This window comes from Bombina bombina, chromosome 1 (assembly GCF_027579735.1).
Source record: "Bombina bombina isolate aBomBom1 chromosome 1, aBomBom1.pri, whole genome shotgun sequence".
NCBI classification, from domain to species: domain Eukaryota; kingdom Metazoa; phylum Chordata; class Amphibia; order Anura; family Bombinatoridae; genus Bombina; species Bombina bombina.
Window position 1 is genome coordinate 1,147,068,331 of NC_069499.1, and position 26,527 is coordinate 1,147,094,857.

Consider the following 26,527-nt stretch of genomic DNA (forward strand, 5'->3'; position numbering starts at 1 on the left):
GGGGAGCTTAGGTTATTTTAGATAGTTATTTTATTTGGGGGGTTGGTTGTGGGGGGGGGTTACTGTAGGGGGGGGTTTGTATTTTTTTTTTTTACAGGTAAAAGAGCTGTTATCTTTGGGGCAATGTCCCACAAAAGGCCCTTTTTTATTTTTGGGGGAGCTTTTTTATTTTGATAGGGCTATTAGATTAGGTGTAATTCTTTTTTATTTTTGATAATTGTTTCTTATTTTTCGTAATTTAGTGTTTGTTTTTGTAATTTAGTTATGTAATTTTTTTGGGTAATTAGATACTTTTAATATAAAGTTAGGGGGTCATTAGGTTTAGGGGTTAATAGTTTATTTTAGTATATTTTGTTGTGGGGGGCTAGCGGTTTAGGGATTAATAGGTTTATTATAGCGGTGGTGTGGGCAGACGGCAGATAAGGGGTTAATAATATTTAAATAGTGTTTGTGATGTGGGAGGGCAGCGGTTTGGGGGTTAATAGGTTTATTATAGTGGCGACGATGTCGGGGAGCGGCGGAATATAGGTTAATACATTTTTATAGTGGCGCCAATGTCGGGAGCGGCAGATTAGGGGTTAATACATTTATTATAGTGTTTGTGATGCGGGAGGGCCTCGCTTTAGGGGTTAATAGGTAGTTTATGGGTTTTAGTGTACATTTTAACACTTTAGTTATGCGTTTTATGCTACAGCTTTGTAACGTAAAACTCATAACTACTGACTTTCAGATGGAGGTACGGATCTTGTTGGTATAGTGTGTACTGCTCACTTTTTTGCCTCCCACACAAACTCGTAATACCAGCGCTATGGGAGTCCCATTGAAAAAGGACTTTTTTAAAGTGCGGTACTGACGTTGCGTGAGAGGCTAAAAGGTGTGTGGTACACCTATACCGACAACACTTGCAATAGCAGCGTTAGGGAAAATGAAGCAGTATGGGCCATAACGCTGCTTTTTCAATCAAACTCGTAATCTAAGTGTTTGTTTTTTTAATGTTATTTTTTTTTTTATTAGTGTTAGGATTTTTTAATTTTGTAATTTAGTTTTTTTTTATTTTTGGTATTTTTTTTTTTTTTAAAGTAGTTATGTTAGGTTTATTATAGTTTAAGCTTAGGTTTTATTTATTTCACAGGTAAGTTTTTATTCATTTGAAGGTAGTTATATTGTAAGTTTAATTTAAAGTTAGCGGGTGTTAGGTTTAGGGGTTAATTTTGTTCGATGTGGGGGGCTGGTGGTTTAGGGGTTTATAGGTTTATTTAGGTAGTCACAATGTGGGTGTTTGGCGGTTTAGGGGTTACTAGGTTTAGGTTAGTATTTGCGATGCGGGCGGCGGCGGATTAGGGGTTAATAGTATTATTTCGGTGTTAGCGATGTGGGGGGTTGGCGGGTTTGAGGTTAATAGGTTTATTTAGTGTTGGCAATGCGGGGGTCAGCAGATTAGGAGTTAATACTTTAATTTAGTGTTGGCGATGTGGGTGGACGGCGGATTAGGGGTTTATAGGTTTATTATAGTATTTGGATAGTGGTTTAGGGGTTTATAAGTAGTTTATGGGTGTTAGTGTACTTTGTAACATTTTTGTTTTGTAAATTCATAACTACTGGTCTTTGATAGCGGAATGGATCGTGGCGGTATAGGCTAAACGCTAGCAGTATAGTCGTACCACTTGTAATACGGGTGAGATGAATATTCCGCTCGCAAAGGCCAATTTTTCAGCAGTATAGCAACACTTGTAATCTAGGTCATAGATAGTAGTAATAATATTGTGTTATCAGCAGATAGGAGTTTCATGTTGTACTATAATAGCAGTGATTATGTTATATCCCACAGTGTTACCATATTTACAATTGTTTATCCTTTTCACATTTTTTTCCCCAAAAATTATGTTTCAGGCAGAAGCCTACATTGAAAATAAATTAAGAAGTCTAAATGATTTTTGAAGCTTAATTAAAAGAAAATGCCATGCTTATTAAATGATTTATTACTTTATGGAATAGCAGCATACAATGCCTTTATTTTCTCAGGTGTAGACCCAATCCCTGTGAGCATGGGGGACGCTGTTACCAGTCCTGGGATGACTTCTTCTGCATCTGTGATATGACAGGTTACAAAGGAGAGACATGTCACAAATGTGAGTTTAACTCTTAACCATGCAGTAACAGGTTCATTTTAAAACTTTTGTGAGAAAACTTTGTTTTGTACAGACTAAGCTTTTAATCTTTATGGATAATGCTATGTGAGATATTTTATAGGTAAACTTTTGGAAAAGACATCTGAGATCATTTTCTATACATTTACTAATTATCAAGCTGTATACAGCTTTAATGGCCTGATGTCAGACAAATCTGCACACAGGGGAACTGTTCAACTAATTTAACATACTACTTTATTAACTTGGCTGCTAATGTTACAGCCTTTTTAAAAGGACAAATTGAGAGGTGTCTGAGTAACTTCCATCCATTGCCAAAAAAATTAATGTCTTCCCATATGTAAGCAATATATTCATAGAAAAATTGATCATTAATTGCTTTTGTACAATGATAACCTAGAATGTGTGTTTAGGCTAGGGTTGCCACCTGTCCCTTAAAATACAGAACACTTATAAGTTACACATGCTGCAGGGTGTGCAGGGAGGAACATGAATAGTGCTGTCCAGAAACACAATACATGTTCCTCCCTGCACACCCTGCAGCATGTGTAACTCATAAGTGTCCAGGAAAACATGGCTGAGGCGGCAACCCTAGTTTAGGCAATGCAACTGGTACTGCTCTGTAGAAAAAAACAGTTTTATTAGCATTTTACATATGGTACAATTTAGAAAAAGATAAGAGCTCTTCTCTGTGACAGACAGGAGTACTCACCTGTGATTGGCTGTAGAGGTGGGGTGGAGAGCTCTGTAGAAATTATATCATTTTATTAAAATAAAACAACATTTGAGCATGTGTAGTGATTAAAAACTTCAGAGCGTTATCTGTACTGGATTGGAAGTGATGCATTATTAAAGGGACATGAAACCCATTTTTTTTCTTTCATGATTTAGAAAGAGCATGTCATTTTAAACAACTTTCTAATTTACTTCTATTATCTAATTTGCTTCATTCTCTTGATATCACTTGCTGAAAAGCATATCTAGATATGCTCAGTAGCTGCTGATTGGTTGCTGCACATAAAGGCCTTGTGTGATTGGCTCACACATGTACATTGCTATTTCTTCAACAAAGGATATCTAAAGAATTGAGCAAATTAGATAATAGAAGTAAATTGGAAAGTTGTTTAAAATTGCTTGCCCTATCTGAATCATGAAAGTTTAATTTTGACTAGACTGTCCCTTTAAGTTAATGCATCAATTCCATGTTTATTTAAAATAACTGCATCTCTAACATAGAGAAAAACTGATAATGGAATCTCACAAAATGCTGCTGCATTTTCAGGCTATAATCATTTTTAATGGAATGGAAATATATCTCCAAGTTATTACTATTATTTTGATTATGATAAATGGCCCTGACCTATATGTAGGTTGCCATGTACAAAACTTTATGGAAGATTATAGCTACAGGAGAGAAAACAAAGAAAAAGCTTAAAGGACCAATAAATACAGTAGATTTGCATTAACAACAAATGCATGATAAAGAGGCAATGCAATAGCACTTAGGGGCCGATTTATCACGGCCTAAATGGAGCCCTTGTATCTCTGTTTCCGTGTGTGCCGGAAACAGGAGTTAAGAAGCAGTGATCTTAAGACCACTGCTCCTTAACTCTTACGCTTCCTCTGAGGCGGTGGACATCAATCCGCTCGATCACATACAATCTGTTTGATTGACACCCCCTGCTAGCGGCCAATTGCCCGCAAATCTGCAGGGGGCGGCATTGCACAAGCAGTTCACCAGAACTGCTTGTGCAATGATAAATGCCAACAGCATATGCTGTCTATGTTTATCAATGTCTGGCGGACATGATTCGCTACAGTGGATCATGTCCGCCAGACACTTGATAAATCGGCCCCTTAGTCTGAACTTCAAATGAGTAGCAGATTTTTTTTCTGACAAATTTCAAAGTTATGTCTATTTCGACATCTATCATGTAACAGCCATCAGCCAATCACAAATGCATATACGTATATTCTGTTAATTCTTGCACATGCTCAGTAGGAGCTGGTGACTCAAAAAGTGTAAATATAAAAAGACTGTGCACATTTTGTTAAAGGAAGTAAATTGGAAAACTGTTTAAAATTGCTGCTCTATCTGAATGATTACAGTTTAATTTTGACTTGAGTGTCCCCTTGTATGAATACATACCTGAATAGGTGTATTTTAGGAAAGGGTTGAATTGCTGAAAGCATGAGGCTAGTCTTATGGAACAAAGCAAAGAATTGCAAAAATTGCACAGAATGTGTGGATTTCTAGAAAGATCTATAGACAGGAATGATAGGAAGAAATGAGAGGGGCAGAAAGAAGTATTGTCATTGATGGCTTTGTATGTTAGGGTCAAGATTTTATTTTTGAGGCGCAAGAAATCAAGATTGCCACAAGATGTGACAAAAGAGGAGAGGTGCATAAAGAAGATTAAATTATCAGAAACCATAGAGAATGAAGACACAAGTAATCAATGTAGAATTTTATGAGCAAGTGGCTTGGAATCTTATTTGAGTCTTGTGTGAGGAAGTGGTGAATGTGAGAGATATCTTAAAAGTAGAAGTTTCAGGATTTAGCGAAAAACTCAGTGTGAGGAGCATATGAAAGTTCTGGGTCAAATGCGCTTCATTGCATTGGGTTAATGAGATGACAGTGTTGTCAACAGTAATTCAGGTTTTAAGGGGTGGGAATAGTGGATGAATAGAGAATGGAAAAGATAAGAAGCACAGTTATGGAGATGTTGAACTTCAGAAACTTAGATGACATTCAGGATGAGTTACTTAATAACCAGCTATTAATATGAGAAAGCCTTGTGTCACCCCAACAAAGAGTATTAAAGGGTAGTAGAGAACAGCTAGAACAATCAGAAGAGAACCATGATAAAACATGTAATATGTAAAAGCTTTGGAGAGGCTGTAGAAGCAGAACTGTATCAAAGACTTCAGCAAGATTGAAAAGGATTAAAAGGCCTCTAGACTTGGCTGTAACCAGGTTATTTGTCAGCTTGTTGATCACAGTCTCTGTAACGCGGTGGGGATGAAAGCTGTATACAAGGGGCAAGAAGAGAATTTGATGTGAAAATATGTTTTAAAGGGACAGTCTACACCAGAATTTTTATTGTTTTAAAGATAGATAATCCCTTTATTACCCATTCCCCAGTTTTGCATAACCAACACAGTTATATTAATATACTTTTAACCTCTGTGATTATCTTGTATCTAAGCCTCTGCAAACTGCCCCTTTATTTCAGTTCTTTTGACAGACTTGCAGTTTAGCCAATCACTGCCTGCTCCCAGATAACTTCACGTGCACGAACACAGTGTTATCTATATGAAATACTTGAACTAACACCCTCTAGTGGTGAAAAACTGTTCAAATGCATTCTGAAAAGAGGTGGCCTTCAAGGTCTAAGAAATTAGCATATGAACCTCCTAGATTAAGCTTTCAACTAAGAATACCAAGAGAACAAAGCAAAATTGGTGATAAAAGTAAATTGGAAAATTGTTTAAAATTACATGCTCTATCTGAATCATGAAAGTTTATTTTGGCCTAGACTGTCCCTTTAAGCCTTTGGGAATATTTTGAGGTCAGAGGAATGGATGGGTCAAAAAACAGTGTGTGACTATTGCATGTTTAAGGCATAATTGGAATGGGTCAATTTCAACTGAGATATTGAACAGGTATTTATGTGAGTAGTAGATGAAAACGAGACCACCAGTTGTGCAATCATTAATGATTTTGCAACACATATGAATAGAGTTGTTGGGTGGGATAATGCAGATCTTTGAAGTATGAGGTCATCTGAGATCAGAGGACATTATTGATGTGGTTTGATGTTATTTTATATCTAGCAAAGTCTTTTTTCTTGTTTCTGAATCAGTGTTAAGGGTGGTAATATAAGATGGGAGGGATATAAGAGGAGATTAAAATGGAAAATGAGTGGAACAGAGCTGATATGAGTTTAAAAGCAGTTTTGCTTAGAAGGGCTGAGGGCAGCATAAACATGTGTGAGAATCACTGAAGCATGTCATGGTTGTGGATGTGGGCATAGGATTTAGGCTTTAGTAGAAGGGACCACTTTGTCAAGGGTTGATGTTAATGCAAAGCTTTAATATGAGATGGACTACGTATGACATGAAAGATGTGATGGTGGAAATATTTTTGAATTAACAAAGTGGTGGGGAACAGTGACTGTATGTGATGCTGCATGTTAGGTGTTGGTGATCAAACAGAGGACATGGAAAGTTGGTGTAAGTGAAATAGAACATTGGTGGCTAAAGTATAGCCTATGAGAATTATATGTAAAGGGAGGTTAAGAGGGAATAAGTTTGTTGAGAAGGCAGGAATAAATGAAAATGAAAGTATATGGACAGATGTTTTAAAGGTTCACTGATGTTCTAGCACTTGCTGATTATTATTCTAAATCTTTCATTTTAGCACTATTCAAGGAAAACTGTGATGCATATAGAGTCAGTGGAAAATACTCTGGGAATTACACATTGGATCCAGATGGCAGTGGCCCCTTGAAACCATTCAATGTCTACTGTGATATCTCGGGTAATATGTGGATACAGTTACAATACAAACACATTCAGGTCAATCACACATACACTGTCTGACTGTTTATTTACAGTGTTTAATGCACAGCATTGAGGGTATTATTGAATATAAATAATTGGTTGCCCAATGTTGGATAGCTAAATGTGATAGTTGTGACATAATTAACTCTAACCCTTTATAAACTTCTCTTTTTCATGATTCCATCTCTATTAACCCGTCTCTTAGGCTACAAAGCTTATATTTATCCCCAATTAAAAAAAAAAAAAAAAACATATGTGCTGAAGGAGTCATTAGCCATATTCCAATTTTCCGAGTACTAAACAGTGAATTTCTTAAATTATCAAGGATGCATTTGCTTACTTCTTGGCTGTCATACTTTCAATTATACCACTTCATCTTTATTCACCCTAGCAAGAGGAATATGATTAGACCACAAACTCTTCTTGACATTTTGAGGCCTAGTTATCAAGCCGTCAACCTCAAATACGCTGGAATTCCGCAGCGTATTTGTTGCGAGGCTGATTCGCCTTAGTTATCAAAGGCTAGAGACCGACAAAAGTAGAATTTAGTGACGTAAGCTTCGATCCGCCGGACTCAGTCCGACACAGATCGATTCTTACGTCACTCCAGATGTTCCGCACACAAGTGCGGCACAATCTGACTACTTTTGCTAGTTATCAAAAAACTAGCAGGTACGCTCGGCACTTTTCTGGCCCAGCGTACCTGGTTTTCAATCCGCCGCCCTGGAGGCGGCGGATCCCATAGGAATCAATGGGAGTCTGACCATAGCGAAAGTTCATGTTCGCTGCTGCCAGACATCCCATTGATTCCTATGGGAGCTGTCTACACCTAACACCCTAACATCTACCCCGAGTCTAAACACTCCTAATCTGTCCCCCCCCTACACCGCCGCAAGTAAATAAATGTATTAACCCCTAAACCGCTGCTCCCGGAGCCCACCGCCACTCTAATAAAATGATTAACCCCTAAACCGCTGCTCCCGGAGTCCACTGCAAGCTATAATAAATATGTTAACCCCTAAACCGCCGCTCCCTGACCCCGCCGCAACTATAATATATGTATTAACCCCTAAACCGCCGCTCCCTGACCCCGCCGCAACTATAATATATGTATTAACCCCTAAACCTAAGTCTAACCCTAACCCTAACACCCCCCAACTTAAATATTAATTAAATACATCTAAATAATATTTCTATTATTAACTAAATTAATCCTATTTAAAACTAAATACTTACCTATAAAATAAACCCTAATATAGCTACAATATAAATAATAATTATTTTGTAGCTATTTTAGGATTTAGTTTTATTTTACAGGTAAATTTCAATTTATTTTAACTAGGTACAATAGCTATTAAATAGTTATTAACTATTTAATAGCTTACCTAGCTAAAATAAAGATAAATTTACCTGTAAAATAAATCCTAACCTAAGTTACAATTACACCTAACACTACACTATACTTTAATAAATTATTTCTATTTAAAAATAAATACTTACCTGTAAAATAAACCCTAAGATAGCTACAAGGAAATTAATAATTACATTGTAGCTATTTTAGGAATTATATTTATTTTACAGGTAACTTTGTATTTATTTTAGCTAGTTAGAATAGTTATTAAATAGTTATTAACTATTTAATAACTACCTAGCTAAAATAAATACAAAATTACCTGTAAAATAAATCCTAACCTAAGTTACAATTAAACCTAACACTACACTATCATTACATTAATTAAATAAATTAAATACAAATAACTACAATTAAATACAATTACATAAACTAACTAAAGTACAAAAAATAAAAAAGCTAAGTTACAAAAAATAAAAAAAATAAGTTACAAACATTTAAAAAATATTACAACAATTTTAAGCTAATTACACATAATTTAAGCCCACTAATAAAATAACAAAGCCCCCCAAAATAAAAATTCCCTACCCTATTCTAAATTTAAAAAGTTCAAAGCTCTTTTACCTTACCAGCCCTTAAAAGGGCCTTTTGCGGGGCATGTCCCAAAGAATTCAGCTCTTTTGCCTGTAAAAGAAAAATACAACCCCCCCCAACATTAAAACCCACCACCCACATACCCCTAATCTAACCCAAACCCCCCTTAAAAAAACCTAACACTACCCCCCTGAAGATCATCCTACCTTGAGTTGTCTTCAGCCAGCCGACCCACCGATGGAACCGAAGAGGAGATCCGGAGCGGCAGAAGTGATCCTCCAAGGGGTGCTGAAGAAGTCTTCCATCCGATGAAGTCATCATCCAGGCGGCGCTGAAGAAGTCTTCCATCCGGGCGATGTCATCTTCCAAGCAGCGCTGAAGAAGTCTTCCATCCGGGCGATGTCATCTTCCAAGTGGGGTCTTCAATCTTCTTTCTTCAGGATCCATCTTCATCCCGCCGACGCGGAACATCCTTCTTCCCCGACAGACTACCAACGAATGAAGGCTCCTTTAAGGGACGTCATCCAAGATGGCGTCCCTTCAATTCCGATTGGCTGATAGGATTCTATCAGCCAATCGGAATTAAGTTAGGAAAAATCTGATTGGCTGATTGAATCAGCCAATTAGATTGAGCTTGCATTCTATTGGCTGATCGGAACAGCCAATAGAATGCAAGCTCAATCTAATTGGCAGATTGGATCAGCCAATCGGATTGAACTTCAATCTGCAATCAGATTTTTCCTACCTTAATTCCGATTGGCTGATAGAATCCTATCAGCCAATTGGAATTGAAGGGACGCCATCTTGGATGACGTCCCTTAAAGGAGCCTTCATTCGTCGGTCGGGGAAGAAGGATGTTCCGCATCGGCAGGATGAAGATGGATCCTGAAGAAAGAAGATTGAAGACCCTGCTTGGAAGATGACATCGCCCGGATGGAAGACTTCTTCAGCGCCGCTTGGAAGATGACATCACCCGGATGGAAGACTTCTTCAGCGCCGCCTGGATGATGACTTCTTCAGTGCCCCCTGGAGGATCACTTCTGCCAATTCCGGATCTCCTCTTCGGTTCCATCGGTGGGTCGGCTGACTGAAGACAACTCAAGGTAGGATGATCTTCAGGGGGGTAGTGTTAGGTTTTTTTAAGGGGGGTTTGGTTTAGATTAGGGGTATGTGGGTGGTGGGTTTTAATTTTGGGGGGGTTGTATTTTTCTTTTACAGGCAAAAGAGCTGAATTCTTTGGGGCATGCCCCGCAAAAGGCCCTTTTAAGGGCTGGTACGGTAAAAGAGCTTTGAACTTTTTTCTTTTTTTTTAAAAATACTCTTTATTAAGGTTTCAAATAAGGCAAACATACAAAAAACGTCATTGGAAAAAATACAAATACAGTGTATAGTTACATTGCATGACATAACATAATCTTGAAATGGACAACAATTGCCTTTAAGACTTTAATACCCACTGGACAATTGAACGGGCCACTCTAGGACCTTATGATGATGTATTGTGGGTATAGTTATAGTAGGTAAATTTAAATAGGATGAGATCACTCTTGGATCTCAGATGAGAAACCCTGTTTTATTCTTTTAATTATTTATGATTAACAAAAAAAGAATGCTAAACAAACCTGCAAAGCTGGGGAGGAAAAATATGGTCATTGTCGCATTACAATGCAGGATATATGAATATGAAAGTAGTTAGGGTGCGGTACAAGCAAGATACACCACTGAGATAACCCTCCTAAGTTAGGAGGTATATTATTTGAGAATGGGAGGGGGGGGGGAGGTGGTCGTTATAAAGTAGTAGGTTATTAATATGTTGAGTATATGCTAGGTCAAAGGAGCACCTAACTCAAGGGAGCCATAGGTTCTATGCGTGCCCAATTGGCAAAATTTGTAGGGCTTGTCTAAAATACAGTGCATGAGAAGGGCATAAGTGGTAAGAATAGTGATGCAGGACCTGCCTGCACAAGAAACACCGTATTAGTCTGCAAAGTCTCACTACACCACATTTTATAACATCTTATCGATTGATAACATATCTGTGAGCTAAGTAGGCAAAACTATTAGCCAGTGGGTTGTACCCTCTTACAGTAATCAATATGCCAGCTGGAATAAGTAAGCTAATGTAATGAGCACTACAGTTTGTCTCTGGATACACTATGTAAGTAACAAATAAAGTCTGATAAGTCTAGGCAACAAGCTTCACCATAAATAGGAGAGCTATAAGCGCTGGAATAAGTTAGCTAATATAATGAGCACTAGAGTTCGTCTCTGGATACACTGTGTAGGTAACATATAAAGTCTGGTAAGTCTAGGCAACAACCGTCACCATAATTAGGAGGGCTATAAGCGGAAGCAAAAGATGGGCTATGTGGATTGAACTAGAACCATTATAGCATAAAACATTCCTATCTATAAGAGGCTGCTGATAAAGTGGTAGGAGGTTTTGTAACTTGGAGTAGCGTGGGAGCAAATAACACACTTTGTATAAAATAGATGTCAATGTTGGGGGAGCATCATGACAATAAAGGGATGAATCCATTGAGCATAATGGAACACCTATATTCCTAGACATATTAATTGTGAAGGCGCAGCCCCGGCCGCTGGCTACGTCTGTACCACTAAGGTAAAGAGAATAGAGCAATGCAATCAGTTGTACATATATATAGGTGCCCATCCCTTGAAATAATATCAAGCATTTAGTTTTTTTAAAAAAAAATAAGGGAATCCCAGTGAAGGCCGAAAAATATCTGAATATAAACACATAGTTGGAACACGTTAAACTGCTGAACCCCAAATTGTTAAGTGACCTAGGAAGCACTAGGTACTTTATCAAATAGAACTCAGGTAGACATACAGAATGTGATATTAGATAGTATATGCTGAGCCTTGCAGGCAGGGAAGGGGGAGAACAGTAAGCATTCCCTGCAAATGTTAGTGAGACAAACAGTTAAGTAAACTGCAAGGAAGCTAATAGCTTTGAACTTTTTTAGAATAGGGTAGGGAATTTTTTATTTTGGGGGACTTTGTTATTTTATTAGGGGGCTTAGATTAGGTGTAATTAGCTTAAAATTGTTGTAATATTTTTTTAATGTTTGTAACTTATTTTTTTTTATTTTTTGTAACTTAGCTTTTTTATTTTTTTGTACTTTAGTTAGTTTATATAATTGTATTTAATTGTAGTTATTTGTATTTAATTTATTTAATTAATGTAATGATAGTGTAGTGTTAGGATTAATTGTAACTTAGGTTAGGATTTATTTTACAGGTAATTTTGTATTTCTTTTAGCTAGGTAGTTATTAAATAGTTCATAACTATTTAATAACTATTCTAACTAGCTAAAATAAATACAAAGTTACCTGTAAAATAAATATAAATCCTAAAATAGCTACAATGTTATTATTAATTACATTGTAGCTATCTTAGGGTTTATTTTATAGGTAAGTATTTAGTTTTAAATAGAAATAATTTATTAAAGTATAGTGTAGTGTTAGGTGTAATTGTAACTTAGGTTAGGATTTATTTTACAGGTAAATTTCTCTTTATTTTAGCTAGGTAGCTATTAAATAGTTAATAACTATTTAATAGCTATTGTACCAAGTTAAAATAAATTGAAAGTTACCTGTAAAATAAAAATAAATCCTAAGATAGCTACAATATAATTATCATTTATATTGTAGCTATATTAGGGTTTATTTTATAGGTATTTAGTTTTAAATAGGATTAATTTAGTTAATAATAGAAATATTATTTAGATTTATTTAATTAATATTTAAGTTAGGGGGGTGTTAGGGTTAGTGTTAGACTTAGGTTTAGGGGTTAATAATTTTATTACAGTGGCGGTGGTGTAGGGGGGGCAGGATAGGGGTTAATAAATTTATTATAGGTGGCGACGGTGTAGGGGGGCAGATTAGGGGTTAATAAATTTAATATAGGTTGCGGCGGGGTCTGGGAGCGGTGGTTTAGGGGTTAAACTATTTATTTAGTTGCGGCGAGGTCCGGGATCAGCAGGATAGGGGTTAATAACTTTATTATAGGTGGCGACGGTATAGGGGGGGCAGGATAGGGGTTACTAGGTATAATGTAGGTGGCGGCGGTGTCCGGGAGCAGCGGTTTAGGGGTTAATACATTTATAAGAGTTGCAGCGGGGTCTAGGAGCGGCGGTTTAGGGGTTAGTAACTTTATTTAGTTGCGGGGGGCTCCGGGGGCGCCGGTATAGGGGGTAGAACAGTGTAGTTAGTGTGGGTGCTTAGTGACAGGCTAGCAATAAAGCTGTCAAAAAGCCGAAGAGCAGTGAGATCGGATGAGTGATAACTATCACAGTCCGCTGCTCATCGCCCCGTACTTGGTGCACGGCTTTTTGACAGATTTTTTGATAACTTAGGCGAAATTTTGCAGATCCGCGGCGGCGATGGTAGGCAAGCTTAGGCGGGCGTATTGGGCCGGCGAAGGCAGGTAAGTTGACACGTTGATAACTAGGCCTCACAATCTCTACTTCTTCTTCTTTTATCTGACCTTTCATGCCAAGCTTTTTCATCTTATTCCTCCTCGTGGGAGATGGAATTTAATCAATCAATTTCTAATGGACAATGGAAAAAGATTTTCTTTTCACTAAAACATCTTCTATTTAAGTATCTGTATTGGAAACTAATAATAAATTGGTAATGAGATGGTATCTCACAAATACTCAACTTATATTTAGATTCTTATATTTGGCATTCAATATCGAGAAATTGTAGGCACATTGTGGAGGTGAGGGAATTCAGACACAATTTATAGGACTGTGAGGTGACAAAGCCCTACTGGGCCATTGTGATCAATTTTATTCAGCTTGTTCCATAGAAAATGTTTAGTTATGTGCAATTAAATAAACGTTTCAATATATTTTCATTTATTATTTTGTCCCCTTTTCATGCCATTCTAATTCTCAAAACTTGGAATGCACTCAGCTGATTTCTCAAGGTTAACTCTACTTCATATATTTCCCTAATTATCTTTTTTAGATAACAACTGCAAAACACAATTTAATGTATAGTAACTTTATGACCATGACTTGTCTTGTTGTCTATGTACTAAAGCCCAGACTGGTTTCTCCAAATAAGGCAAATAGTGGGTAGAGTTTGGCAATTGAAAAATAACTGCAGTAAAAAGGATGTTAACTTGTTTTTAAAATATTAAGGCTTGGCTGATATGTTATTCTATAGTAGCAGAAATGTCTTGCAATTACAAGGTGTTTACCTTCCCTTTAATGACATACAAATACATGAATGGGAGTGACCTCACTACTGGAACTCATATGTATACCTCATAGCTTACAGCCTGTTTTATTTCACTTTTTAAACTAATAAGGTATACCAAAGCGCCAACTATACGAAGGCTGGGTCTGGACCAAATGCAATATTATCAAACGATTACAATAAACAATTTATTGAGTACACAAATAAGTTAAAAACATGGATCCATGTATAAACAATCAAATTTATACAACAATAATAGCTAAATGAATAGTTAAAACAAATAGTTATGTAACAGATATAGCATTTAAAATTGTGCAAACATTGCTCTTAAAAATATTCCTAAAAAATTCTAAATTTAGTTTAAGGCTCACAACAGAAATTCAATGTTGTGTTTACCACATACACAAATTTATACAGCAATACTAGCTAAATGAATAGTTAAAACAAATAGTTATATAGCAGATGTGGCATTTAAAATTGTGCAAACATTGCTCTTTAAAAAATATTCCTAAAAAATTCCAAATTAAGTATAAGGCTCACAACAAAAATTCAACTTTGTGTTTACCACGTACACATAATAGGTGAAATATATTAGTCAGTTATATAATATTATCTAACCAATAATGTTCTCGATTGTATGCAATGCTCCTAAATATTGCCAATAGTGACTAATGTGTAAGGCTCTGAGTAAGACCTTTAACTGTGTGTTTAACACATACGCATTGTCAAGTAAAAAATATTGTGACAGCAATATGCCAAAATTCAGAGCCTTACACATAAGTCACTATTGGCAATATTTAGGAGCATTGCATAGAATCGAGAACATTATTGGTTAGATAATATTATATAACTGACTATTAATATATTTCACCTAATATGTGTATGTGGTAAACACAAAGTTGAATTTTTGTTGTGAGCCTTATACTTAATTTGGAATTTTTTAGGAATATTTTTTAAGAGCAATGTTTGCACAATTTTAAATGCCATATCTGCTATATAACTATTTTTTTTAACTATTCATTTAGCTATTATTGCTGTATAAATTTGTGTATATGGTAAACACAACGTTGAATTTCTGTTGTGAGCCTTATACTAAATTTGGAAATTTTTAGGAATATTTTTAAGAGTAATGTTTGCACAATTTTAAATGCTATATCTGTTACATAACTATTTGTTTTAACTATTCATTTAGCTATTATTGTTGTATAAATTTGATTGTTTATACATGGATCCATGTTTTTAACTTATTTGTGTACTCAATAAATTGTTTATTGTAATCGTTTGATAATATTGCATTTGGTCCAGACCCAGCCTTCGTATAGTTGGCGCTTTGGTATACCTTATTAGTTTCATCTTTCCATTTTGACAACTAGGTGTCAAATTATCAAAGCCAGAGGACTTATTTAGTAGGCGCTAGGTGTACTCCACTATCATTATTTCACTTTTTTTCTTAGCTTTAAATGCTTATCACTTAATCTATCAGTACTCCCCAATAGACTGATAATACTCCACCAACCACTCATTTTAAATGCCTTACTTTGGGCCAGATTACGAGTTGAGCGCTAACAGTTACACATGAGCGATAAGGGGTTTATCGCAGGTGTTTGCGCTCGTTGGCCTTACTGCTTGTATTACAAGTTGAAAGTAATTGCAATTGCATGAGTGCAATCACGATTTACGCTAGAATGATTACCATTTCCTTAGAGCTCTGGTTAACTGTTTTGCAAAGCTAAAAAGTATCACAAAACGCATCAAAATTACATTGCAAAGAACAGTTACACTCATAATAACACTATATAATAATTATTGTTCACAAAAATATTGAGCAAAAAAGTTTTGATATAGATATATATATTTGGGTATTTATATATGTATTTACAGACATATATACACATATAAACACATAAATACATATGTACACACACACACACACACACATATATATATATATATATATATATATATATATATAAATATATATATATATATATATATATATATATAAAAGTGCATTTTTTGCCCTTTGCGGTTAAGTAGAGGAAAACATGTAAAAGCATATTTATGCAATATTTATGCTTAATAAAGTGTTATACTGTGTATTTACTGTAAGTATTTTACATTCCAATGTTTATATATATATATATATATATATATATATATATATACAGGGAGTGCAGAATTATTAGGCAAATGAGTATTTTGACCACATCATCCTCTTTATGCATGTTGTCTTACTCCAAGCTATATAGGCTCGAAAGCCCACTACCAATTAAGCATATTAGGTGATGTGCATCTCTGTAATGAGAAGGGGTGTGGTCTAATGACATCAACACCCTATATCAGGTGTGCATAATTATTAGGCAACTTCCTTTCCTTTGGCAAAATGGGTCAAAAGAAGGACTTGACAGGCTCAGAAAAGTCAAAAATAGTGAGATATCTTGCAGAGGGATGCAGCACTCTTAAAATTGCAAAGCTTCTGAAGCGTGATCATCGAACAATCAAGCGTTTCATTCAAAATAGTCAACAGGGTCGCAAGAAGCGTGTGGAAAAACCAAGGCGCAAAATAACTGCCCATGAACTGAGAAAAGTCAAGCGTGCAGCTGCCAAGATGCCACTTGCCACCAGTTTGGCCATATTTCAGAGCTGCAACATCACTGGAGTGCCCAAAAGCACAAGGTGTGCAATACTCAGAGACATGGCCAAGGTAAGAAAGGCTGAAAGACGACCACCACTGAACAAGACACACAAGCTGAAACGTCAAGACTGGGCCAAGAAATATCTCAAGACTGATTTTTCTAAGGTTTTATGGACTGATGAAATGAGAGTGAGTCTTGATGGGCCAGATGGATGGGCCCGTGGCTGGATTGGTAAAGGGCAGAGAGCTCCAGTCCGACTCAGACGCCAGCAAGGTGGAGGTGGAGTACTGGTTTGGGCTGGTATCATCAAAGATGAGCTTGTGGGGCCTTTTCGGGTTGAGGATGGAGTCAAGCTCAACTCCCAGTCCTACTGCCAGTTTCTGGAAGACACCTTCTTCAAGCAGTGGTACAGGAAGAAGTCTGCATCCTTCAAGAAAAACATGATTTTCATGCAGGACAATGCTCCATCACACGCGTCCAAGTACTCCACAGCGTGGCTGGCAAGAAAGGGTATAAAAGAAGAAAATCTAATGACATGGCCTCCTTGTTCACCTGATCTGAACCCCATTGAGAACCTGTGGTCCATCATCAAATGTGAGATTTACAAGGAGGGAAAACAGTACACCTCTCTGAACAGTGTCTGGGAGGCTGTGGTTGCTGCTGCACGCAATGTTGATGGTGAACAGATCAAAACACCTACAGAATCCATGGATGGCAGGCTTTTGAGTGTCCTTGCAAAGAAAGGTGGCTATATTGGTCACTGATTTGTTTTTGTTTTGTTTTTGAATGTCAGAAATGTATATTTGTGAATGTTGAGATGTTATATTGGTTTCACTGGTAAAAATAAATAATTGAAATGGGTATATATTTGTTTTTTGTTAAGTTGCCTAATAATTATGCACAGTAATAGTCACCTGCACACACAGATATCCCCCTAAAATAGCTAAAACTAAAAACAAACTAAAAACTACTTCCAAAACTATTCAGCTTTGATATTAATGAGTTTTTTGGGTTCATTGAGAACATGGTTGTTGTTCAATAATAAAATTAATCCTCAAAAATACAACTTGCCTAATAATTCTGCACTTCCTGTATATATATATATATATATATATATATATATATTTCTTTAGTGCCACTTGTCTTCTAGGTACTGGAGACTTGCACTATATACGCTAATTCTGCATTAAATTGCATGTGACATGTATAATCCTTTATTAAGGATTCATTTGGGGCAGTATGCAGGCTCTATTTTTATGTGATGAGACTAACGGGTCAATTTATCAAGCTTCTTCAGGCTCAATGGAAACAGAAGTTATGAAGCAGTGGTCTAAAGACTGCTGCTCCTTAACCTGTCTGCCTACTCTGAGGTGGCGGACAGAAATCAACCCAATCGAATACGATAGAGTTGATTGACACCCCCTGCTAGCGACCCATTGGCCGCAAATCTGCAGGGGGCAGCATTGCACCAGCAGTTCACAAGAACTGCTGGTGCAATGTTAAATGTGTATTCTGTCTGCATTTATCGATGTGCGGCGGACATGATACTCTACATTGTATCATGTACGTCTGCACTATCATAAATTGACCCCTTTGGGGTTAATGGCTTCCATTATGTTTTATGGGATGGTTCTACTGGCCATATGAATTTTATTGCAATAAGGATCTCTGTTGATGGGATTGTGTATTTTTGTTATGTTTGGAGGCTTAAATTATTTTACCTATACAATTTTGTTCCTCATGTTTAGAAAAGACCCTAAGATTTAAAGATAAAATACTTTTTTCTGAGCCTACTGTCTCTCAGGATAATGCTGTTCAGGAGATGCCACAGCTTTCTCCTCAAACGTCCCAAGCCTCAATGGTATCACATACAGTGCCCTGCGGTTCCTCTCAGCCCCTTGGAGGTGTGTATTTGCCAGGAGATTTTGCTGCTCAGATATCTTCTGCGGTATCTGTGACTTTATCTGCTTTTCCCATTGCGGGTAGGCGAAAAAGGAAATCTAAGCATATTTCTGATAAGTAAGGTGCCTGTTCCATCTTCATCTGTGATGGTTGACCTCCCCCATAAATCGGATGAGGATGATACCTTGGTAGCTTCTGAGGATGAGATCTCAGATTCTGACAGTGTAAATCCTTTGACTGATTCTGAAGAAGTAAATTTCAGATTTAAGCTTGATCACCTTTGTTTACTTCTAAAGGAGGTACTGGCTACTCTGGACGACTCCGACTCTTCTGTGCGGTCAACCCCAAAAATCTAGTAAGCTTAATAAATACTATGATGTTTCTTCTTCCGTGGAAGTATTTCCTGTTCCAGACCGTGTGTTTCCTGTTGCTGACTCCATTAGGGATTAATGGTGGACTGTGTCTAAGGTGGAAGGAGCTATTTCTACTCTGGCCAAAAGAACTATGATTCCTATAGAGGATAGCTGTTCTTTTAAGGATCCCATGGATAAAAAGCTCGAGGCTTATTTAAAGAAAATGTATATTCATCAGGGATTACAATGGCAACCTGCTGCTAGTATTGCTACGGTAGCAAGCGCAGCTTCTCATTGGTGTGATGCCTTGTCTGAGATGATTTTAGAGGACACTTTGTGAGAGGAGATCCAGGATAGGAAAATGGCTCTTAAGCTGGTCAATTCCTTTATCTCTGATGCCAACATGCAAGTCATTAGACTGGGAGCCAATATGTCTAGCTTCGCTGTTCTAGGATGTCTAGCTTTGCTGTTCTCTCTGGCTAAAACCTTGGTCAGATGATGTTACTTCCAAGTCCAAGCTCCTGTCATTACCTTTCAAGGGTAAGACCCTTTTTGGTCCTGGTCTGGCGGAGATAATTTCTGAGATTACAGGTGGAAAGGGGTATTTTCTACCTCAGAACAAGAAGAATAGACCTAAGGGTCGACAAAATTCAATTTTTCGTTCATTTCGTAACTTCAAAGGACAAAAGTCTTCCTCTTCCTCCCCCAAGCAGGAGCAGTCCAAGTCCTCTTAGAGATACAGTCAGCGTTGGAATAAGCAAAAGCAGTCAAAGAAACCTTCATCTGAGGCTAAATCAGCATGAAGGGTCCACCCCCGGTCCGGTATTGGATCAAGTGGGGAGCAGACTTTCCTTGTTTCATCAAGCTTGGATATGCGATGTCCCAGTTCCTTGGGCTGTGGACATAGAATCACAGGGTTACAAAATAGGATTCAAGACTTGTCCTCCCAGGGGCAGATTCCTCCTCTCGAGATTATCTGCAGACCAGGTAAAAAGAAAGGCCTTCTTAAGCTGCATTCAGGACCTTTCCTCCCTGGGGTTATTGTTCCGGTTCCTGTAAAGTAACAGGGTTGAGGATTCTATTCAAATCTATTTGTGGTTCCCAAGAAAGAGGGAACTTTTTGACCCATTTTAGACCTAAAATCTCTCAACAAATTCCTCAGGGTTCCATCCTTCAAGATTGAAACCATTCGTTCCATTCTTCTTTTGGTCCAAGAGGGTCAGTTCATGACGACAATAGACCTGAAGGACATATTTGCATGTTCCGATTCACATGGATCATCACCAGTTTCTGAGATTCGCTTTTTTAGACAAGCACGTTCAATTTGTTGCTCTTCCTTTTGGCCTTGCCACAGCTCCCAGAATTTTCACAAAAGTTCTGGGGGCTCTTTTGGCAGTCGTCAGGTCTCAGGGAATTGTGGTGGTGCCTTACCTGGACGACATATTGGTTCAAGTGTCATCTTTTCAACTAGCAAGCTCTCATACAGAGATCTTGTTGCTTTTTCTTCGTTCCCACGGTTGGAAAGTGAATCTGGAAAAGAGTTCCCTTGTTCCAGCTACAAGAGTGGTTTTCTTAGGGACCATCATAGATTCTCTATCCATGAAGATTTTTCTGACGAATGTCAGAAAAGCCAAGCTTCTCTCTTCATGTCTCTCCCTCCAGTCTGCTATTCGTCCACCAGTGGCTCAATGCATGGAGGTAATTGGTCTGACATCATTCCTTTTGCTTGGTTTCATCTGAGAGCTCTGCAACTATGCATGCTCAGTCAATGGAACGGAGACCATTCAGATCTCTCTCAGAGGATAGATCTTGATCCATTAACAAGAGACTCTCTCTCGTGGTGGATTTCTCAGGATCATCTGTCTCGGGGCACATGCTTCTGGAGACCTTCATGGGTGTAACCACGGACACCAGCCTGTTAGATTCGGGAGCAGTCTGGAGTTCGTTAAAATTTCAGGGTCTGTGGACTCGGGAGGAGTGCTCTCTTCCCATAAACATCTTAGAGTTGAGAGCAATCTTCAATGCCTTGATGTCTTGGCCTCAGTTGTCTTTTGTCCGGTTTATCAGATTCCAGTCGGACAACATCACCTCAGTGGCTTACATCAATCACCAGGGGAGAACTTGGAGTTCCCTTGCGATGAAGGAGGTGACTCGCATTATCCAGTGGGCGGAAGCTCACGATTGTCTCCTATATGCCATCCACATTCCAGGTGTGGACAACTGGGAGGCGGATTTTCTGAGCAGACAGACTTCATCCTGGGGAGTGGGCTCTCCATCCGGAGGTGTTTACCAGGATAACCCTCAGGTTATCAGGAAGGACCTTCTATCTCAGGGTCATTTCCTTCATCCAAATCTAGTTTCTCTAAAGCGGACTGCTTGGAGATTGAACACTTAGTTTTCACCAAGCATGGTTTTTCTGAGCCGATCATTGCTACTATACTTCAGGCTCACAAGCCAGTTACTCATAAGAAGGGTCAGATTTCTGCACTGTCTATTCTGTGAATATTAAGTTGTTATCTTGGAAGGTTTTGTTTCTTATAACTATCTCTTCTGCTCGCAGGGTTTCTGAACTCTCAAGTTTCTGTGGAACAGATTTGCAAGGCGGCAACATGGTCCTCTTTGCATACTTTTTCCAAATTCTACATATTTGCCTTCTGTTTAGGTCCTCCTGCCTTTTTCTCCCTCCCTGTTCATTCCGTGTACTCTAGTTTGGGTATTGGTTCCCACTAGTAATTGGAATGCCATCGTGGACTCCCTATGCCATAGGAAAGAAAAGAAAATGTATGCTTACCTGATCAATTTCTTTCTCTCCGGGCATGGAGAGTCCACGACCCCACCCTTAATTAACACAGATTTTATGTTAAAACTCAGGCACCTCTACACCTTTGTGTTATCTTCTTTTTCCATTTCCCTTCGGCTGAATGACTGGGGGTTATGGGTAAGGGAAGTGACACTTAACAGCTCTGTTGGGGTGCTCTTTGCCTCCTCCTGCTGGCCAGGAGTGAATATCCCACTAGTAATTGGAATGCCTTTATGGACTCTCCATGCCCGGAAATAAATACATTTTATCAGGTAAGCATACATTTTCATATATATATATATATATATATATATATATATATATATATATATACACAGTATATAAGGGAGGTTAGTGGCACAGCGATCAGCAGCAAATTGAAATATATATATGTATATGACTATATTCATATATATATTTATGTGTTAATATGTGTATATACAGTATACACATATTAACACATAAATATATATGTATATAAGCATAGAGTGAGTAAAATGGGGATAGTGGATGGGTCTTAAAATCTCCAACAACTCTTTTTTAAGCTAACGTACTTATTTACCAATGTTTCCTGATGAAAGCAAGGGCAGTATAGGACCCGGTAACTGTGATTGGGAGTGTTTATAATAGGGATATGGCATTTAAGTCCTCTTTGATAGTTGATGCTGTTTTTATGATGACAATCAAACACCCTTGTTGTTTAGTGTGATGATGTGTGGCATCTTTGTGCATTGAATGTGCCCATGGACTGAAAGATTTCATTGTAGTAACAACACTTACTAACAGTGACACTGTCAGAAGTGGTGATATTTGGAAAACCCCACTATTGAGGAGATGTGAGATGAGGAGGTGTTTGATAGATTCTTAAATAGCTAGATCATAGCACTGTAACATGGACTAACCATTTGCCAATCTCTAGCTGCCTCCAAGGAAGACTTTCTACTTGTTTCTGAGTTTAACTTGTCTACTTAAGTAAGGCTTCAATTTTTTTACATTCTCAATCAATGCAATTAACTGACCACAATATGTAATTAGAAGCATAAACTAGCTTAGCTGTTAGATATTTGTCTACCAAATATTGGAAAGGAGAATATGCATTTAAGCAAAATATTCTATTTTTAATTTAATAATAACAAGTTATAAATTTCACAGTTACTTCAACTAAGATCCAGAGCTAGAGGAAAATCAGGTAGCTGACCTGACCCATCTGTCACTAGGTTGACAATCCTAAAACTATTAAAGGCACCAGATCTCCCATTCTCCTTAAGGTGCTCTCCAACTACATTTGTGATTCCATACTTTCATCTTGTTTTAGAGAGAGTGACATTACAAGGACTATAAGTGCATTGAATCAGGATAAGCAAAGCAGAATAATTGTGTTCTTAAACTCATTTAGACGGGCGGAGCTTGGAGCCGCATGAAGATGGCAGCATAGTCTCTTAGCTCCGGGCTACACTGCTTAAAAAAAGTTGGCTAATAAGGCTGTTACTACCTCGAGCACATATGAGAGTGCATAGGACACACCGATTGAGGTTTAGTGGCAGTGTGGATCACGGAGTAGACACCTTAATACAGGATTCGCTAGAGACTGTATGGTGCCGGTCGCCATCTTGGCCATGTGTCGCAGCAAACTCCGGTGAGGGAAAAACACATGAAAATCTAATACATCCGACGGTGAAAAGGCAATAACAGATATGCCGGATATAAGGGCATAATCCGGTCACCTCATGAGCTGCAAGGACCCGGCATATTGGCTCATATCAATGTATGCAGGAAAATGAGACTGATGGGTGTACAACGGTAAGGGGGTATGTGATGTGAACAGCTGTATGTTAAATAAGAACTGTGGCTGCAACAATTAATAGCGGTGGCTAGAAAAATAAAGTAGTTGTTTCTAACGCATCAGATAGCTTCTACTGAAGTGACGCAATAACTTTATGGTAATATAAAAATAACGTTGCAGGGGGAAACTGATATTATGACCTGTCTTAAAAACTACCCCATGTGGTAACAAAAAAGTGCCTTGTGTCTACACCACGCAACTATCACACAAATATAAAGAAGCTGGTAAACTACAACTATGACTCAATAGAAACAAAGCTACAAAGAGAAAGCCCAGAACTTAGGCAACTTACTATGAATATCTGTTTTGCTGGGTAGCGCACTACTCTTTTTGAAACCAAAATAAACCGGCTATAGCTGCATACTAATCTTTATTAAGGCATCTGCTAAAAAATGAAGGTAATATAATAAAGATTTGAGATTTTCAGCAAATCACACAGTACCCTAACGCATATCTACAGAGAGACATCTGAATAATTGGAATGGTAAAGTAGTGACAATACAGCTACACGCAGATTTGGAGCTAATATTTGCTAACCCACATACTTCCTTCATATAAAAGCTAATATATACAGCATAGTGACACAGATTTAACGTTGTTCATGAGAATATCTAATCTGAATTTACTGCCTACCAATAGCTGTTAATATGTCGGCGAGAAAACAAAACAAGCCCACTCCAGGATCTAAGACATCTGCGGCCTCTTTGTTTTTCAAGCCTGTCAGAGGTGAAAAGATGTTGGGAACTACCAGGGGCATTGAAGAAGAAGATATAGAATCTGACACAGACTCACAGATCCAAGAAGAAGACGCCATACCTGCGACAAGAGCTGATCTTAAAGCTCTGGTTTCTAAGCAGGATATTAATAAGAACTTTGACAAGCTTTGGGAAAAATTTGATTCATTCCAGAATGCTGTTACTAACAGTTTAGCAGAGATAAAGCAAGATATCACAGAACTAGGCTCCAGAGTAGCTACCCTAGAAGAAGCTGAGTCCGCTAACACAGATGATCTAACTAATCTAGACCAGCAAGTCTCAACACAACAACAAGAGGTAAATGAGATCCAAGAAAAACTTGAAGATCTTGAGAACAGAAGCCATAGATGCAATCTAAGATTGAAGGGGATACCAGAGTCTGTCTCTGCTGATGAATTACACATCTATTTACATCAACTATTTCAGGCCATCACTGGTGAAGTATTTGAGGAGAAATACCAATTAGAAAGAGCACATAGAGAACTATGAGCAAAACCAAAAGAAGACGCTCCACCTAGAGATGTAGTTGTTAAATTTTTTAGATTCCCAGAAAAGGAAGCTGTCCTCTCGGCGGCAAGGAAACTTTAGACTTTCAAATTTCAAGGAACGGTAATTCAGTTTTACCAGGATCTGTGTGTCCGAACGCTGCAAAGGAGAAGTTATCTGAAACCCCTAACTACACTTCTAAGGAAACACCAGATTGGATATCGATGGGGATTCCCCTTTAATCTACATATTCTACACAAAGGCAGATCACTAAGCTTGAAGGAACCAACAGAAATCCCAGCAATATGTTACAAGCTGCAGTTGGATCCTCCAGAGATACCACAGATGAAGCACCTGGATGAAACCTCACAACAAGCATCTGGACCGGCCCAACCACAAAGGCAAAGATGGACCAGGGTAACGAAGAGGAAGGCTAAAACCTGACATTCTCATTATACTAACTGATTTGTTGTCTGGTAACTCCTTTTTACACAAATGAAGTATTATTAAATGAGGTCTTACCTTTTCTAGCTTCACCCCAGGCCCATAAGGTGGGGTGATATAATAAATAGAAGGTTTCAGATTCATTTAAGACCTAAATATGGTACTGTCGCAGAAGGAAGAAGGTGATGGGGTGACTGTTCTGTTTAAAATATCTTGATAAACAGAATTTGCAAAGTTAAACATTAAGGTAGAAGCAATTGTTAGTACGCTTAAAGCCAAATATTTGATTACTAAAATTAATCTTATCAGCAGTTGTAGCACAATGTGCATATAGAATTTACTCAATTGTTTGGGGAGGGAGAGGGAGGGTGGGAGGGTTTTCTCAGAGTTTAAATGTTTATGTTAATATTTTTGTTTTTGTTTTATTGCATTGTTTTGCCTGTCTATTAGAACTAGTAAGAAAGGGAAGTAGGAATCGACAATGCCCTGCAGCAATTGTCTCATGCATTCAGGAGGTGGATCCGGGGGAGGGGCCCTGCACTTGATTTGGTAAGTAGTGACTAGTAACATACAACTGATTTCACATAATGTCAGAGGCCTCAACACAGACCCTAAACGCAGGACAGCATTGAACCAATATTTTAGATTAAAAGCTAATATCATATTTTTACAAGAAACACATTTCACTAAAGAGGTAATTCCGAAGTATTGGACGAGGAGTTTTGCCCAGCACTATCATTCTACAACAGATAAAAAAAGAGGGGGGTATCAATCTTGTTACACCATTCCTTGGGATTTGTGGTAGAAGAAACAATTGCAGACCCAGAAGGGCGATTTTTAATATTACGGGGAAGGCAACAAGAGAAACAATTTGTCTTATGTAACGTATATGCCCCCAATGAAAAACATACAGCTTTTTTTCTCCACATATCCCAATTATTGACTCAGTGGTCACAAGCCAGAATAATTCTAGGAGGCGATTTTAATATTTCAATGTATGCTCACCATGGTACGGATAAAGCTAAGTTGATCCAGAAACAGATGAGACATAACTCATTGGTTAAGATAATAAAGGAAGTTTTTTTATCACACAACATATTAGACTCATGTAGCACCCTATATGGTAGAACGAATGACTACACCTACTATTCTTAATCACACAAAACTTATTCCAAATTGGACTACATTTATGTGAGCCAAACATTACTTCCGAACTTGGTTTCCTCCAAGATACATGATTGTGCATGGTCAGACCATTCAATAGTCCAGGTGGATATTAGTAAAACATTTCAAATTCGTGGTACTCGCTCATGGACATATGATCCACTTATACTCTTAAACCCAAGTACACGGGAGTCCATCTCTAAAGCATTATCAGAATATTGGGACTTTAATGCAGGAACTACTTCTAATAT

The 26,527-nt window shown here is 37.8% G+C and overlaps 1 protein-coding gene across 1 annotated transcript in view; it reads left to right on the forward strand.

Annotated features, from left to right (window-relative positions):
• The window catches only part of CNTNAP1 (contactin associated protein 1), a 258,073-nt gene that overhangs the window by 152,563 nt on the left and 78,983 nt on the right, over positions 1-26,527 (forward strand). Inside the window, exons 11-12 of the mRNA XM_053699377.1 lie at positions 2,023-2,129; positions 6,571-6,690. Of these exons, the coding sequence (XP_053555352.1) occupies positions 2,023-2,129; positions 6,571-6,690 (227 nt within the window). The remainder of the gene's footprint in view (positions 1-2,022; positions 2,130-6,570; positions 6,691-26,527) is intronic.